This window comes from Rhinoraja longicauda, chromosome 7 (assembly GCF_053455715.1).
Source record: "Rhinoraja longicauda isolate Sanriku21f chromosome 7, sRhiLon1.1, whole genome shotgun sequence".
Classification (NCBI taxonomy): domain Eukaryota; kingdom Metazoa; phylum Chordata; class Chondrichthyes; order Rajiformes; family Arhynchobatidae; genus Rhinoraja; species Rhinoraja longicauda.
Genome location: NC_135959.1, coordinates 71515777 through 71528527, shown reverse-complemented (window position 1 = coordinate 71528527; position 12751 = coordinate 71515777). Strand labels below are relative to the sequence as shown.

General features: G+C 42.4%; 1 protein-coding gene across 10 annotated transcripts in view; it reads left to right on the top strand.

The window, feature by feature from the left end:
• supt20 (SPT20 homolog, SAGA complex component) overlaps positions 1-12751 on the top strand; it is a 50995-nt gene that overhangs the window by 37317 nt on the left and 927 nt on the right. For 2 of the 10 annotated variants that reach the window (XM_078402831.1, XM_078402830.1), the window contains exons 21-23: positions 3135-3193; positions 7160-7279; positions 10497-10596. In XM_078402831.1, coding sequence (XP_078258957.1) covers positions 3135-3193; positions 7160-7279; positions 10497-10596 — 279 coding nt within the window. Of the gene's footprint in view, positions 1-3134; positions 3194-7159; positions 7280-10239; positions 10414-10496; positions 10597-11339; positions 11459-12751 lie in introns of those variants that run through there. The other 8 variants (XM_078402836.1, XM_078402835.1, XM_078402832.1 and 5 more) reach the window with 6 other exon arrangements.

Sequence of the window (12751 nt, the reverse complement as noted above, 5' to 3'; positions counted from 1 at the left end):
CTCACACAGCCAACCTCAAAGGCGCGGTCGGCCAGACCCTGATCAACAACCAGCAAACAGCAGGACTCCAGATATGCAGGGAAAGGAGGGATTAGGGTTAGGTGCAGGCAGGTAAGGGTTGATCTTGGCATCATCTTCGGCACAGACATTGTGGGCCTGTTCCTATGCCATCCTGTAGAAACAAGAATCTGCAGATGGTCATTTACAAATCAAGAAACATAGAGCTGGAGTAACTCAGGGGATCGGGCGACATTTCTGGAGAACATGGATAGGCGATGGTTCGGGTCGTGGCCCTTCCTCAGACTGGCGTTTCGGGTCTGTTCTGCTCTTTGTTCTGCTGAAGGGACCTTCCATAATGTTAGGGTGTCGTCCCGATCTTACAAACATTCAACAATCAGCTCCTTCACATTGTGGGCCAGTGCTGTACTGTTCGAGGTTCTTTATTCTTGAACACAACAAAACACTAACTAAACCAGGAGCTGCCTTGGTTACACAGCACTCAGTAAGGAGGCAGATGTGGATTAATTTTGTGTGGATTAAATAGCAGTTTTAAATCTGTTCACATTTCTAATTCTTGACTGATTATATAATGTGCATACTCTGAAAAACAGGATAGGGTGTAACGTTTAATGTTCTGTCCAGTGTGTGCTTAATGGTTGGGTGAAGAGTCTGTTTCTATGTTGTTGAATACAAGACTGTTCAAACTGACATGATTAGTGTAGTTTATTATTATTGTCATATGTACCGAGGTATAGTAAAAAAAAAATGTTTGTTGCTATCCAGTCAGTGGAAAGAATATACGGGATTACATCAAGCCGTCCACAGTGTACAGATACAAGACAAAGGGAATAACGCTTAGTGCAAAATAAAGTGCAGTAGCGTCCAATTAAAGATTAAAGAAGAAGGGTCTCAACCCGAAACGTCACCCATTCCTTCTATCCAGAGATGCTATCTGTCCCGCTGAGTTACTCCAACATTTTGTGTCTATGAAAGATAATTTGAAGGTCTCCATTTAGGTACCTTGGAGGTAAGGACCGCTCACTAGCTGGAGAAGGAATAGTTTAGTTGCCTGATAACAGCTGGAAAGAAACTGTCCCTGATTCTTATTGGTGTGGACCTGGCAGTGGACAGCTACCACAGGTCCACGTATATGAACGGTGAAATGCTGCTGTCATTAAAATGTGAAATGTTAACATTTCTGTATAATACATTTATAAAATTAGTTATTACTCTCCTAGCTTGCCACCTGAGAATTGTTCATTGTGATTGGTGTGGAATGTGTTTGATTCCATCACTGTTACCGTTGCTAAAGGTAGATGATGTCAGATTAAAATTAACATTTGAAAGTGCAAATCCACACCTTAGAGATTGCTGGAGCCATGATCAAGGTTGCAGTGACTTCACCTCCTGAGATATAAGAACATTGAACTGTGCAGCACAGGAACAGACCCTTCAGTCCCCCTTGTCTTTGATGAACATGATGTCATGATTAACTAATCTCCTCTGCTGCACATGATCCATATCCCTCTATTCCCTGTATATCCATGTGCCAATCTAATAGCCTCTTCAACACTACTATTGTATCTGCCTCCACCGTCACCCCAGGCAGCATGTTTCAAGCACCCACTACTCAAAACTTGCCTTGCACATCTTCTTTGAATAAACTTTCCCTTCTCACCTTAAAGCTATGCCCTCTCGTCTTTGACAATTACACCATGGTGACGAGGTTCTGGCTGTTTACCCTCTCAACACCTCCAATGTTTATTATCATTGTCCAACATCTGAATCCAGACTAAACGATACTGATTTTTGAATACAATTTCATTTATTTTTCAAAGCAACAAAAATCAGGTTTTTATTTTTGAGGCAAACAATCCTTTGCCACTTTTGTCAGTATAAGCAACTCTAATGTGACGTGCCAGCACAACATGTGCGGCACGGTGGCGCAGCGGTAGAGTTGCTGCCTTACAGCGAATGCAGCGCAGGAGACTCGGGTTCGATCCCGACTATGGGTGCTGTCTGTACAGAGTTTGTACGTTCTCCCCGTGACATGCGTGGGTTTTCTCCGAGATCTTCGGTTTCCTCCCACACTCCAAAGACGTACAGGTTTGTAGGGTAATTGGCTGGGCAAATGTAAAAAATTGTCCTAGTGGGTGTAGGATAGTGTTAGTGTGCGGGAATCGCTGTGCGGCGCGGACCCGGTGGGCCGAAGGGCCTGTTTCTGCGCTGTATCTCTAAATCTAAAAATCTAAATCTAAACATGATAGGCTGAATGACCTCTTGGCGTAAAGTTTCTGAAAATAGGTAGTTCAAGTAAAAAGTCAAACTTCTGTCTCAGCACAGCGATTTAATGTCAAAAGTGTCCCCTATTTGGCTTTTATTGTAAATTCTTTCCTACTTTATAGAGGTGTATAAAATCATGAGATGGGTAGAGGGTAGATGTACAGTGTCTTTTACCCAGGGTAGAGGAATCAGGAACCAGAGGACATGTGAGGAGGGAAAGATTTGATAGGAACCCAAGGGGCAACTTTTTCACACAGCGGATGGTGGGTACAGGGAACGAGCTGCCAGAGGTAGTTGAGGCAGGTATTATAACATTTTGAAGCCATTTGGACAGGTACATGGATCGGAAAGGTTTAGAGGGTTGTGGGCCAAAGGTAGGCAGATGCACCTGATGTAGATGGGACAGCTTGGACGAGTTGGGCCGAATGGCCCGTTTCTGTGCTGTACGACTCTGTGACAAGCCTGCAACACTTTTAACTCTCCGCAACCTTTGGGCTCCGGTGAATGGTTCCATTTCTCTCACAGCGTGTTTTAGATCAGAAGAATATACCAGAGCTAGGGCACAGCAAACTTTAAAATTAGACGGTAAATAGCTTGAGAAAAGTACATGCGACCGTGCTTGGTGGAAGTCCCTGCGTCTGAACCTAATTCATGTTCATAAGTGATAGGAGCAGAATTAGGCCATTCGGCCCATCGTCTTCATTCAATCATGCTGATCTATCTGTCCTTAACCCCATTCTCCTCCTTCTCCCCGTAACCCTTGACACTGCTACTAATCTAAATTGTGCTTTCTAATTCAAGTAACATCATTCAAATTATGTCACCTAATATGTCACTTTTATTTTCTGCAGGTGGTCCAATTGTTGGTTTAAAAAATGCTCCTGGTTTCAGACCTCTGAACTTGCTTCAGGTAAGGTTTCTTTATTATTATTATCCATTCCTCTATTTTCATTGGTCACCTTCACTATTCTGGGTGTCATACCGTGCATATCTTCAACATTTCGTGCTCCTCACTAGTATTTTTGAAATACAGAATACAGCGTGTTTATAAAGGCAAGTTAAAGAGTTAGTTCTTGACTTAAATTAACCCTTAACGCGAAATTCAGAATTCCTATTAGTTACCCCCGTGTTCTTGTTAATCGTACAGCTTTCTAGTTTTGAACACTTTACAAACTAGGAATAAGATTTGAACGTCAGACATATCCCCTCCCATTATTCCTGATTCCATTTACCAAAAAATGTATTTTAAAATGAGCAGCAGGCTTCTGATGTAGACGTAGATGTGTGGTGTAGACCAGATCTCTTCCATTGGACTAAAGTTTGCGCAGTGCAAATGTACTTGGCCAATGACATTTCTGTTCTAACGACTTAAAACCCTAAATTCCCAAAACATCTATTGACTTGAATAGTTTTCTGTATTCACCAGAATGCACTTAACTTTATCTTTTGCCTTTAGTGCTACAGCGCGGAAACAAGCCCTTCGGCACACCGGGTCCGCACCGACCAACGATCACCCTATACACTCACACCATCCTAAACACTAGGGACAATTTACAACAGCCAGTTAACCTACAAATCTGTACATCCTTAGAGTGTGGGAGGAAACCGACGATCTTGGAGAAAGCCCTCGCGGTCGCAGGGAGAATGTACAAACTCCATGCAGACAAGTGCCCGTAGTCAGGATCGAACCTGGGTCCCTGACATTCTCTCCCGCTGCTTCTCTGGCAGCAACTCTCCCGGCGTGCCACACTACATGCAAAATTCCTTCAAAACAATTTTAAATTTAATAAACCCCGCAAATAACATTCCTGAAATGTGCTCCATGTGATAAATCCAACAATTATGGAAAGTAAGGAAATGACCAATGTAGTTGTTGGATTTATCATTTGTGTTTAGGCATTCAAAGGTCCACATTGTTGACACTATTGTTTCTACTTTTGCACTCAAGAATCATATTGGATGCGATTCTTACTTGATCTCATATAATTCATTCTACGCATTCATCTAATCACATATTTTAATCATCTGAGAACATGTTCTGATCAAATTTACGTGAGCATGTTCTCGCACCTTGGATAACCCTCCGTGTTTGGGTGGTGCAGCGGGCAGTGCCGCCGCATCACAGCGCCAGAGACCCGGGTTCCATCCTGTCCTCGGGTGCTGTCTTTGTGGAGTTTGCGCGTGTTCCCGGTGACCGCGTGGGCTTTCTCCTGGTGCTCCGGTTTCCTTCGACACACCAAAGACATGCAGGTTTGTAGGTAAATTGACCTCAGTAAAATTAGTAAATTGTCCCTATTGGGTGGGATAGTGTTAGTGTACAGGGTGATCACTGGTCAGCACAGAATCGATGGGCCGAAGGCCTCTTTCCGCACTGTATTCTAAAGTCTAAAGATCGCAATGCAAGTGTCCACCTCAACTCAAGACAAAATCGTGGGTCCCATTCTTAAAAATCAGCTCCCTGTTTAAAGCAACAAATAGCATATCAATATGGATATTAAATGTAAAGTTTGTAGGAAAGAACTGCAGATGCTGGTTTAAATCGAAGGTAGACACAAAATGCTGTAGTAACTCAGCGGGTCAGGCAGCATCACTGGAGAGAAGGAACGGGTGACGTTTCGGGTCGAGACCCGTCTTCAGACTGATTGCAGGGGACGGGGCCGGACAAAGATAGAATGTAGTCAGAGACATTAAGACTAGTGAGAGGACTGGGAAAGGGGAGGGGATGGAGACGAAGGGAAAGCAAGGGCTCTCTGAAGTTAGAGAAGTCAATGTTCATACTGCTGGGGTGTAAAGTACCCAAGCGAAATATGAGGTGCTGTTCCTCCAATTTTAAAGTTGGTTGGACAAGTCTCGAGAATGGACACAGTGTACTGGTGTGACTCAGCAGATCAAGCAGCATCTCTGGAGAATTGACATCCATGTTCTCCTGAGATGCCGTCTGACTGGCTGAGTTACTCCAGCACTTTGTGCCTTTTTGTGTATTAACTAGCATCTGCAGTTCCTTGTTTCCACACAAACTCTTGAGAATGTTTTTCATCAAGAGCTCTGTGGTTCGTTTTATACAAAGCTGACCTCTACCTTATGTTTAGGTTTATTATTGTCACGTGTACCGAAGTACGGTGAAAGGTTATGTTTTGCATGATATCCAAACAGATTAGATAATACAATAAATACATAAATAGAATCATGTCAAAGTCGGGTACAATAGGTAGAGCAAATTGGAAGATGAACTACCAGAAAAAAGATTGAGAATTTTTTGTCATGGAGCCAGGACAACCCAACCCTTACGCCAGCAAGATGAAAAAGTCAGTTGTTGACCTAAGGGAACAGAAAGGTGAACACAAAATACTGGAATAACTCAGCGGGATAAGCATCTCTGGAGAGAAGGAATGAGAGATGTTTCAGGTGGAGACCTTTCTTCACACTCGACCCAAAACGCCACCTATTTCTTCTCTCCAGAGATGCTGCCTGTCCCACTGAGTTACTCCAACATTTTGTCACACTGACACAGTTGTCAAAGCACATCAACGTATTTACATTCTTAGGCATCTGAGTTGATTTGGCATGTCCACGAGGATTCTCTTGGACTTCTACAGATGCAGTACAAAAACTATTCTGACGGGATGCATCTCAGCCTGGTAGAGCAACTGCTCTGTTCCTGACCGCCTGAACCTACAGTGAGTGGTGAACATAGCCCAGTCCATCACAGGCTCATCACCTCCTTCCATCCAGTCCATCTTCATGGTTTGTGCATCAGGAAGACTGGAAGTATCGTCAAGGATGCCTGACACCTCGGCCATTCCCTTTTCACTCTTCTACAGTCTGAGAGAAGATACAGGAGATTGAAAGACCTGATGTCCAGACTTAAGAACAGCTTCTTCCCCACTTGGTCAGAGTCCTTAACCAATCAAAGACACAAAATGTTACGAGTAACTCAGCAGGTCAGGCAGCATCTCTGGAGAATGTGGATAGGTGATGTTTCGGGTCGGGACCTTTCTTCAGTCTCGCCAGTCACCTCCATGTCTTGCACTCATACTCTCAACTCTACCTCGTTGTGATCACATATGAAAGCCTAATGGCAGCTTGATGATAATTTCCCACATTCATGGTTCAGATTAATACCAAAGAACAAAGGAAGCCAACCAACTCTGAAGAAATGATTCATTTAAAAAAATATTTCTTCAGTAACCTGGGACAGGTTTAGTTAGTATAGTTTATTGTCACGTGCAGCGTGGTACAGTGAAAAACCTTTTGTTGCATGCACCAAAAGTCAGCAGAAAGACTATATATGATTACAATCAAGCCATCCACAGTGTACAGGATAAGGGAAATAACATGAATAACGTTTAGGGCAAGGGTAAGTCACGTAATGTCAAATCAAAGCTAGTCCGAGGGTCTCCAATGAGGTAGATGGTTGCTCGCGACCGTTCTTTTGCATGCAAGTAGTGAACAGTCAGAACCGTTTTCCCAAGATACAAAAATCAAACACTAGAGGGCATAGTTTTAAGGTGAGCGGGGCAAAGTTTAAAGGAGAGGTTCCGAGCACGTTTATTTTACACTGAAGTCCGTGGGTGCCTGGAACGCGCTGCCAGGGGTGATGGTAGAGGTAGTTACAATAGTGGCGTTTAAGAGACTTTTGGATAGGCGCATGGATATGCAGGGAATTAGGGATATGGATCATGTGCAGGCAGATAAGAGACGGTCTTGCCAGCATGTTCGGTGCAAACGTTGTGGGCCGAAAGGCCTGTTCTTGTGCTGTACTGTTCTATAAGTTCTTAATTTGCAAAAATAAAAGGGGTGTAGATATAAACATAATCGTATAATCCAAATTTAGACGGTGGTTTTGTTTTTATTTGACGTTTTTAATCCTACCCAGATGTCAAGTGGTCCACCAGTGATCTTCAATCCTCTCCAACAGGAACAGCTGCCCCAGTTTGCTCAGCTACCATTGTCCCAGCAGGCTGCAGCCTCCAGCGCTCCACAGCAGGGAGAACAGGTGCACTTTCTTTATGTTACAAAGCTAGTAACTCAAACCACTTATTCATATCGAACAGGCCAAGGACCACAGATGAAGATGCGTTCTTTTCTTAATAAAATACTTAAATTTAGGTACGGTGACACAGCGGGTAGAATTGCTGCCTCACAGCGCCAGACACCCGGGTTCTGTGTGTGTGGAGTTTGCACATTCTCCCAGTGTCTCTGCGGTGCTCCAGATTCCTCCCAAATCCCAAAGATGTGCGTGCGGGTTAATTGACCTCCGTAAATTGCCCCATGTATGGTAGGAATAGATTGGAAAGTGGGATAACATAGAACTAGTATTAACGGGTGATCGATGGTCAGCGAGGGCTGGTGGGCCTGTGTCCATGCTATATCTCTAAATTAAAATAAAATTTAAATAATTTAATTATTAATTAAATTAATATAATTTACAAATTGCTAGATACATTATTGACTGGATTAAAATAGTAAATGTTTTAATATTTTCAGCACATATTTAGTAGTGTGCTTGATGCCGAGGTGTCAGATGTTGGAACAGTGACGACCTAAGTGATTGATTGGGCTGTTAGGACATAATTCCCCGTAGTTTGTATAACAAGCAGTAAATTGTGATCTGCCACAAGACCAGCTTGGAGTTTAAAGGGATGTTTGAACCATAAACATTTTCTACATCTTTTGGCTTGATTTGCAACAACAGGAGTAAAAAACAAGTTTCTGGCAATTCCATTGTGTGATTATGTTCAGAAACTTCAACTCCACATGCCAGAAATACTGTGATATAATCTTTTTATTCAGTTCTACAATCTTAAAAACATTCGATTAAATATTCTTCCTTGGGAGTGTTAATTGGCACTGCATATCTAATTAGCAAGTATTGGTAGGATATTAAACCATTAAACCATTATTAATTAATTTATACATTTAGAAATAGTGTTGGCTAGCCAACTTATTGATTGAATTAAATTGGAAAATATTTTAATATTTTCAGCACATGTGTGCTTGAAACTACTTTCTTGGTCAAAATTAAACAGTGGTTTAGTCTAATTTGGTGTGATAAGTTGGTCTGCAAGTACTAAACACATGTAAATATGTTTTAAATGTTGTTATAGTACCTGCCACTCAGGCAGTTCGTTCCATATACCCACCACACTCTGAGTGGAAAAAGCTACCCCTCAAGTTCCTTTTAAACCTTTTCCCTCTCACCTTAAACTTGTGTCTGGTTCTTGATTCCCCTTGGGTAAAAGACTTTACATTAGCTCTATCTATTCCCCTCATGATCTTATAGACCTCTATAAGATCACCCCTCATCCTCCTGCACTCCAAGGAAGCCCCAGCCTGCTCAACCTCTCCCTGTAGCTCAGGCCCTAGAGTCCTTGTAAATCTCTGTATTTAGTTAAGACACTACCTATATAGCGATATCTCTGAAATGTCTTGAGATTCTGATTAATGGCTCCCATAAGTACAGGCCCTCTGTCTCGTTACATATTAAAAACAAATATTTTAATTCCTGTCATCCCTAACAACTGTAGGTTTTTGGTCCGGTTTTTGCCCCGGTCAGTAATAATGGTTTATCTGATTTGGTCGCCTTGGCGGCTAATATGATGTTAGATGCTCTTTGTAAGAATTTGACGGCATGTTATTAAATCCACAAAAATGCAGCAGTAGAATGGCAACCCCTGACGGCTGAAGCTGCTTTACTTGTGTTCGCTTGGTTATGAAGGGTTACGGTAATGCTTCACAAAATGCATGATGCTTTCTTATTTGCCGACTTTGTTGCACACCTGGATTTGCTTTCCATGTTTCCTCCTAAACCTCTCCACTCCAGAGAGCTGTGACTGCTCAGCTTACTCAAGAGGATTCATAGCTCTTTCCATGCCAAGACCATCAAAGAGTACGTATATTGGTGTAGGAAAGTTGAGGCTAGAGTCATACAGCAGGGAAACATGCCATTCGGCAGAACATGTCCATGCCGACCAAGATTCCCTATCTATGCTAGTCCCATCATAATGAATGATGGTCCTGGCCAAATAGTGTACCCTGCTTGCATTCTTTATTCATATTGGATGAAATTTCCACAAGCCTTTTGAGTAGACTATTACTCGAGACAAAAAAGACAGTGTTGGAGTAACTGAGCAGGTCAGGCAGTATCCCTGGAGAACATCTTCAGACTAGGAGGGTCCTGACCCGACACATCACCTATTCATGTTCTCCAGAGCTGCTGCCTGCCCACTCCAGCAGTTTGTTGTCTTTTATCAGCCAACATCTGCAGTTCCTTGAATCCACACATTATTGAGACATGTAGGTTGCAATAATGCACTTTCAAATAAGATTTAATATTTCCAAGAATCACTTTTTTCTAGTTAAAATTTGAAGTATTTTAAGTACAGATGAAGTAAACAACAATACTTTTGTTCCAGGAAGAAAATTATGTTGATGGTTGAGGTTAAAGTTGGAGTCAAACTTCTATTGCAGTTAGGGTGCCACATTGGTGCAGCTGCTAGAGCTGCTACCTTACAGCGCCAGTGAACCGGGTTCAATCCTGATTATGGGTGCTGTCTGTATGGAGTTTGCACATTCTCCCTGTGACCATGTGGGTTTCTTCCCACATCCCAAAGACATGTGGATTTGTAGGTTAATTGGCAACTGTAAATTGCCCACCAGTGTCTAGGGAGTGGTTGTGAAAGTGGGATAACATAGAACTAGTGTGAATGGGTGATCGATGATCGCCATGGGCTGAAGAGCCTGTTTCCATGCTGCATCTTTCAATCAAATACATACTATTTTACTGAAGTTTACAATTTTAGTTTGAGTTACATTTTAGTTTACAATCACTTTTCATCAACCAACACTGAATAGAATCAAATCTCACTTTTGTTTCCTTTTGTAAGCATAAGGAATGGATTCATGTGATTCTGGAAAATAAATGGTGTATAGATTGTTTTTGTTTCCCAAATGCAGATCTAGAGAGCTCTATGACTGACAACCTTCTTTAACAAAATAGTGAATCCTTCAGGAAAATGATTCCAGATCTCCTCTCAACTGGTTAAATCACTCTATTTTTACGATGTTGATATTTCTTGCGAAATACTAGCTTGGTTTGACTCGAGGTTGGATCTCTTGAGAGGTTTAGTCTAGAACTTGTCGAAATATCAGATCCATCATACTTCACACTGATGCGTAGAACTCAGATACAGGACCTGTGTTCTGTCCAGCAGAATTCTGACCAGACTCCAGCTAGTCAAGAACAGGCTTTGACAGCTCAGCAGACTGCAGTCATCAACCTGGCTGCAGGCTTTGTGCCTTCCCAGAGCACAGGTACACGCTATTAAACTTTCATTGCTCTGACTTGTGTTCCTCGCTATACGTCACTTCCATCTTGAACAACCTTCTATCAGAACTCTCACCGGCTCCTCCAGCTGCCTCATATCGCTCGCCTTTCTTCACTACTGCTTTTTCCTCGTGGTCCTATCATTGGCACTTGCAGTAAGATACAGATTGAGAAAGTGCACTAGTGTAAAGGGAGTGCATCCACACTTAGTGACTTTGAATGCATGTATTTACCTTGTTGCACTTAACTCTTTCCCCTTGACCCCCCCCCAAAAAAAAAACTAGCTGCTTTGTTCAACAACTCCTCAGCAAGTTTCAGAGAGCATGCCATTCATCTTTCATTTCCTGATTATATTAATAGTGTGGACAATCACAGCATGCATATTTTCATTACCGTTTTAACCAGTGGAGTGTGGATTATTTTACTGAATTGGGATTTTAAATAAAACTCTTAACGTCCGGACTGCGTTCATTTTAAAACCAAACTGAACAGCTTTGCCAAGATTAAAATTGGTTGCTGTGAATCGAAATTATTTCTTAATTAAATGTGGTCATATCTGAAAAAAATTGTAAATGAAACACACTCAGTATGTTTAACAAAGTTATGTTATCTTTACTCTTACCACATTCCATGAATATTGAGCTGTATTTCTGATTCAAACTACGAGGTGAATTCTACTGACCCCCTTTGTTACAATCTTTCCCCATTCTGATTCCTCCCACCCCTGTAGTGTTGTTTCAAGTTGGCTCTGCTGCATACAGACCCAGGCAAAGCCACCCTCAGCCAGCCCTCGGGCTTGCATCTACCTTACGTCACCAACAGGCCTTGCAGCAGCAACAACAGATACAAGTAACTTGGCTACAGTTACATGAAATTTTGATAACAAAACACAAAACAAAAAATTCTCAGCTCCAAAATAAAAGACACGGAGAATAATCAGTGGTGCTGCTCCCCAAAAATATAAAACAAAACACAAATGATGTTTGGTTTGAATCTGAGAGTGCAGGCAGTCGGCCAACAAATTGACTGATTTGAGTAGCAACTTTCTGGGCACTTTGGAGCATTGAATTTACATTGACATCTCAGCCATCCGCCTCTATCTTTTGTATTTATGCTCAAGAAGTGCTTGTGGCACATTGAAAGATAAAAACCACTGCAGGCAAATGTAAGAATACTTCCCACCACCTCTACCGCATGATGTTTGCATGCTTGCAGTTGGAATTTGTCAGCTTGCTTACCCTCAGGACCCCAAATCAATTCTGGAAATATCTTTGCAGAAAAGATCCTTGTGCTTAAAATTTTCATTGCATTTTGTTGCGGGCTATCTTTGAGTACCGTTGTTTAACTTAGGACATTGCACACCCAACACAATACTGAACCTAGCACAGATGTCTCTTAAAAAGATAGACGTGCTGGAGTAACTCAGTGCGTCAGGCAACATCTCTTAGAGAACGTGGATAGGTGACATTCTGGGTCAGGAGACTTCTTCAGACCGATTGTTGTGTGGGGGGAGTAGAGAGGGCGGGAAGAGTTGGGGCAGGACAAAGCCAGGCAAGTGATAGGTGGATACCGCAACTGTATTCACCTATCACCCTCTTTTCCTGTATTCCACCTATCACTTACCAGCCTTTCTCACAACATCAAGCTCCTTCTTTCAGCTTTCTCTCCTCTTCCCCTGCCCCCCTCCCCCCAACAAATCATTCTGAAGAAGGGTGTCAACCTGAAATGTCACCTATACATGTTCTGCAGAGATGCTGCCTGATCCGCTGAGTTACGGCAGCACTGTGTCTTTTTCTGTAAACCTGCGTCTGTAGTTCCTTCATGTCTACAGATGCCTCATGATTTCTGCCTTGTTGCGGGTCTGTCACCATCTCTATCTGCATCCAACTGGAAATACTAAAGCACTTTCCAATCGGACGCTGACTAACAAGCATGCGGTGAGCTCTGCTGGAACGAGTGTTTGTATGTCAGATTGTCCTAACCCTTCTGTGCCACAGGTTCTGCTTGACTGTAGTCATTACGTTTGTGGGTTTAATTTCCTTTTCCCGTTTCCATCCTCGAAAACATTTTTCAAATGTTTAAACTGGATCATCTCTTTGTTGTTGAGGTATCGGTCGGTTCGAGTAGTTTCCCTTCGAGTCT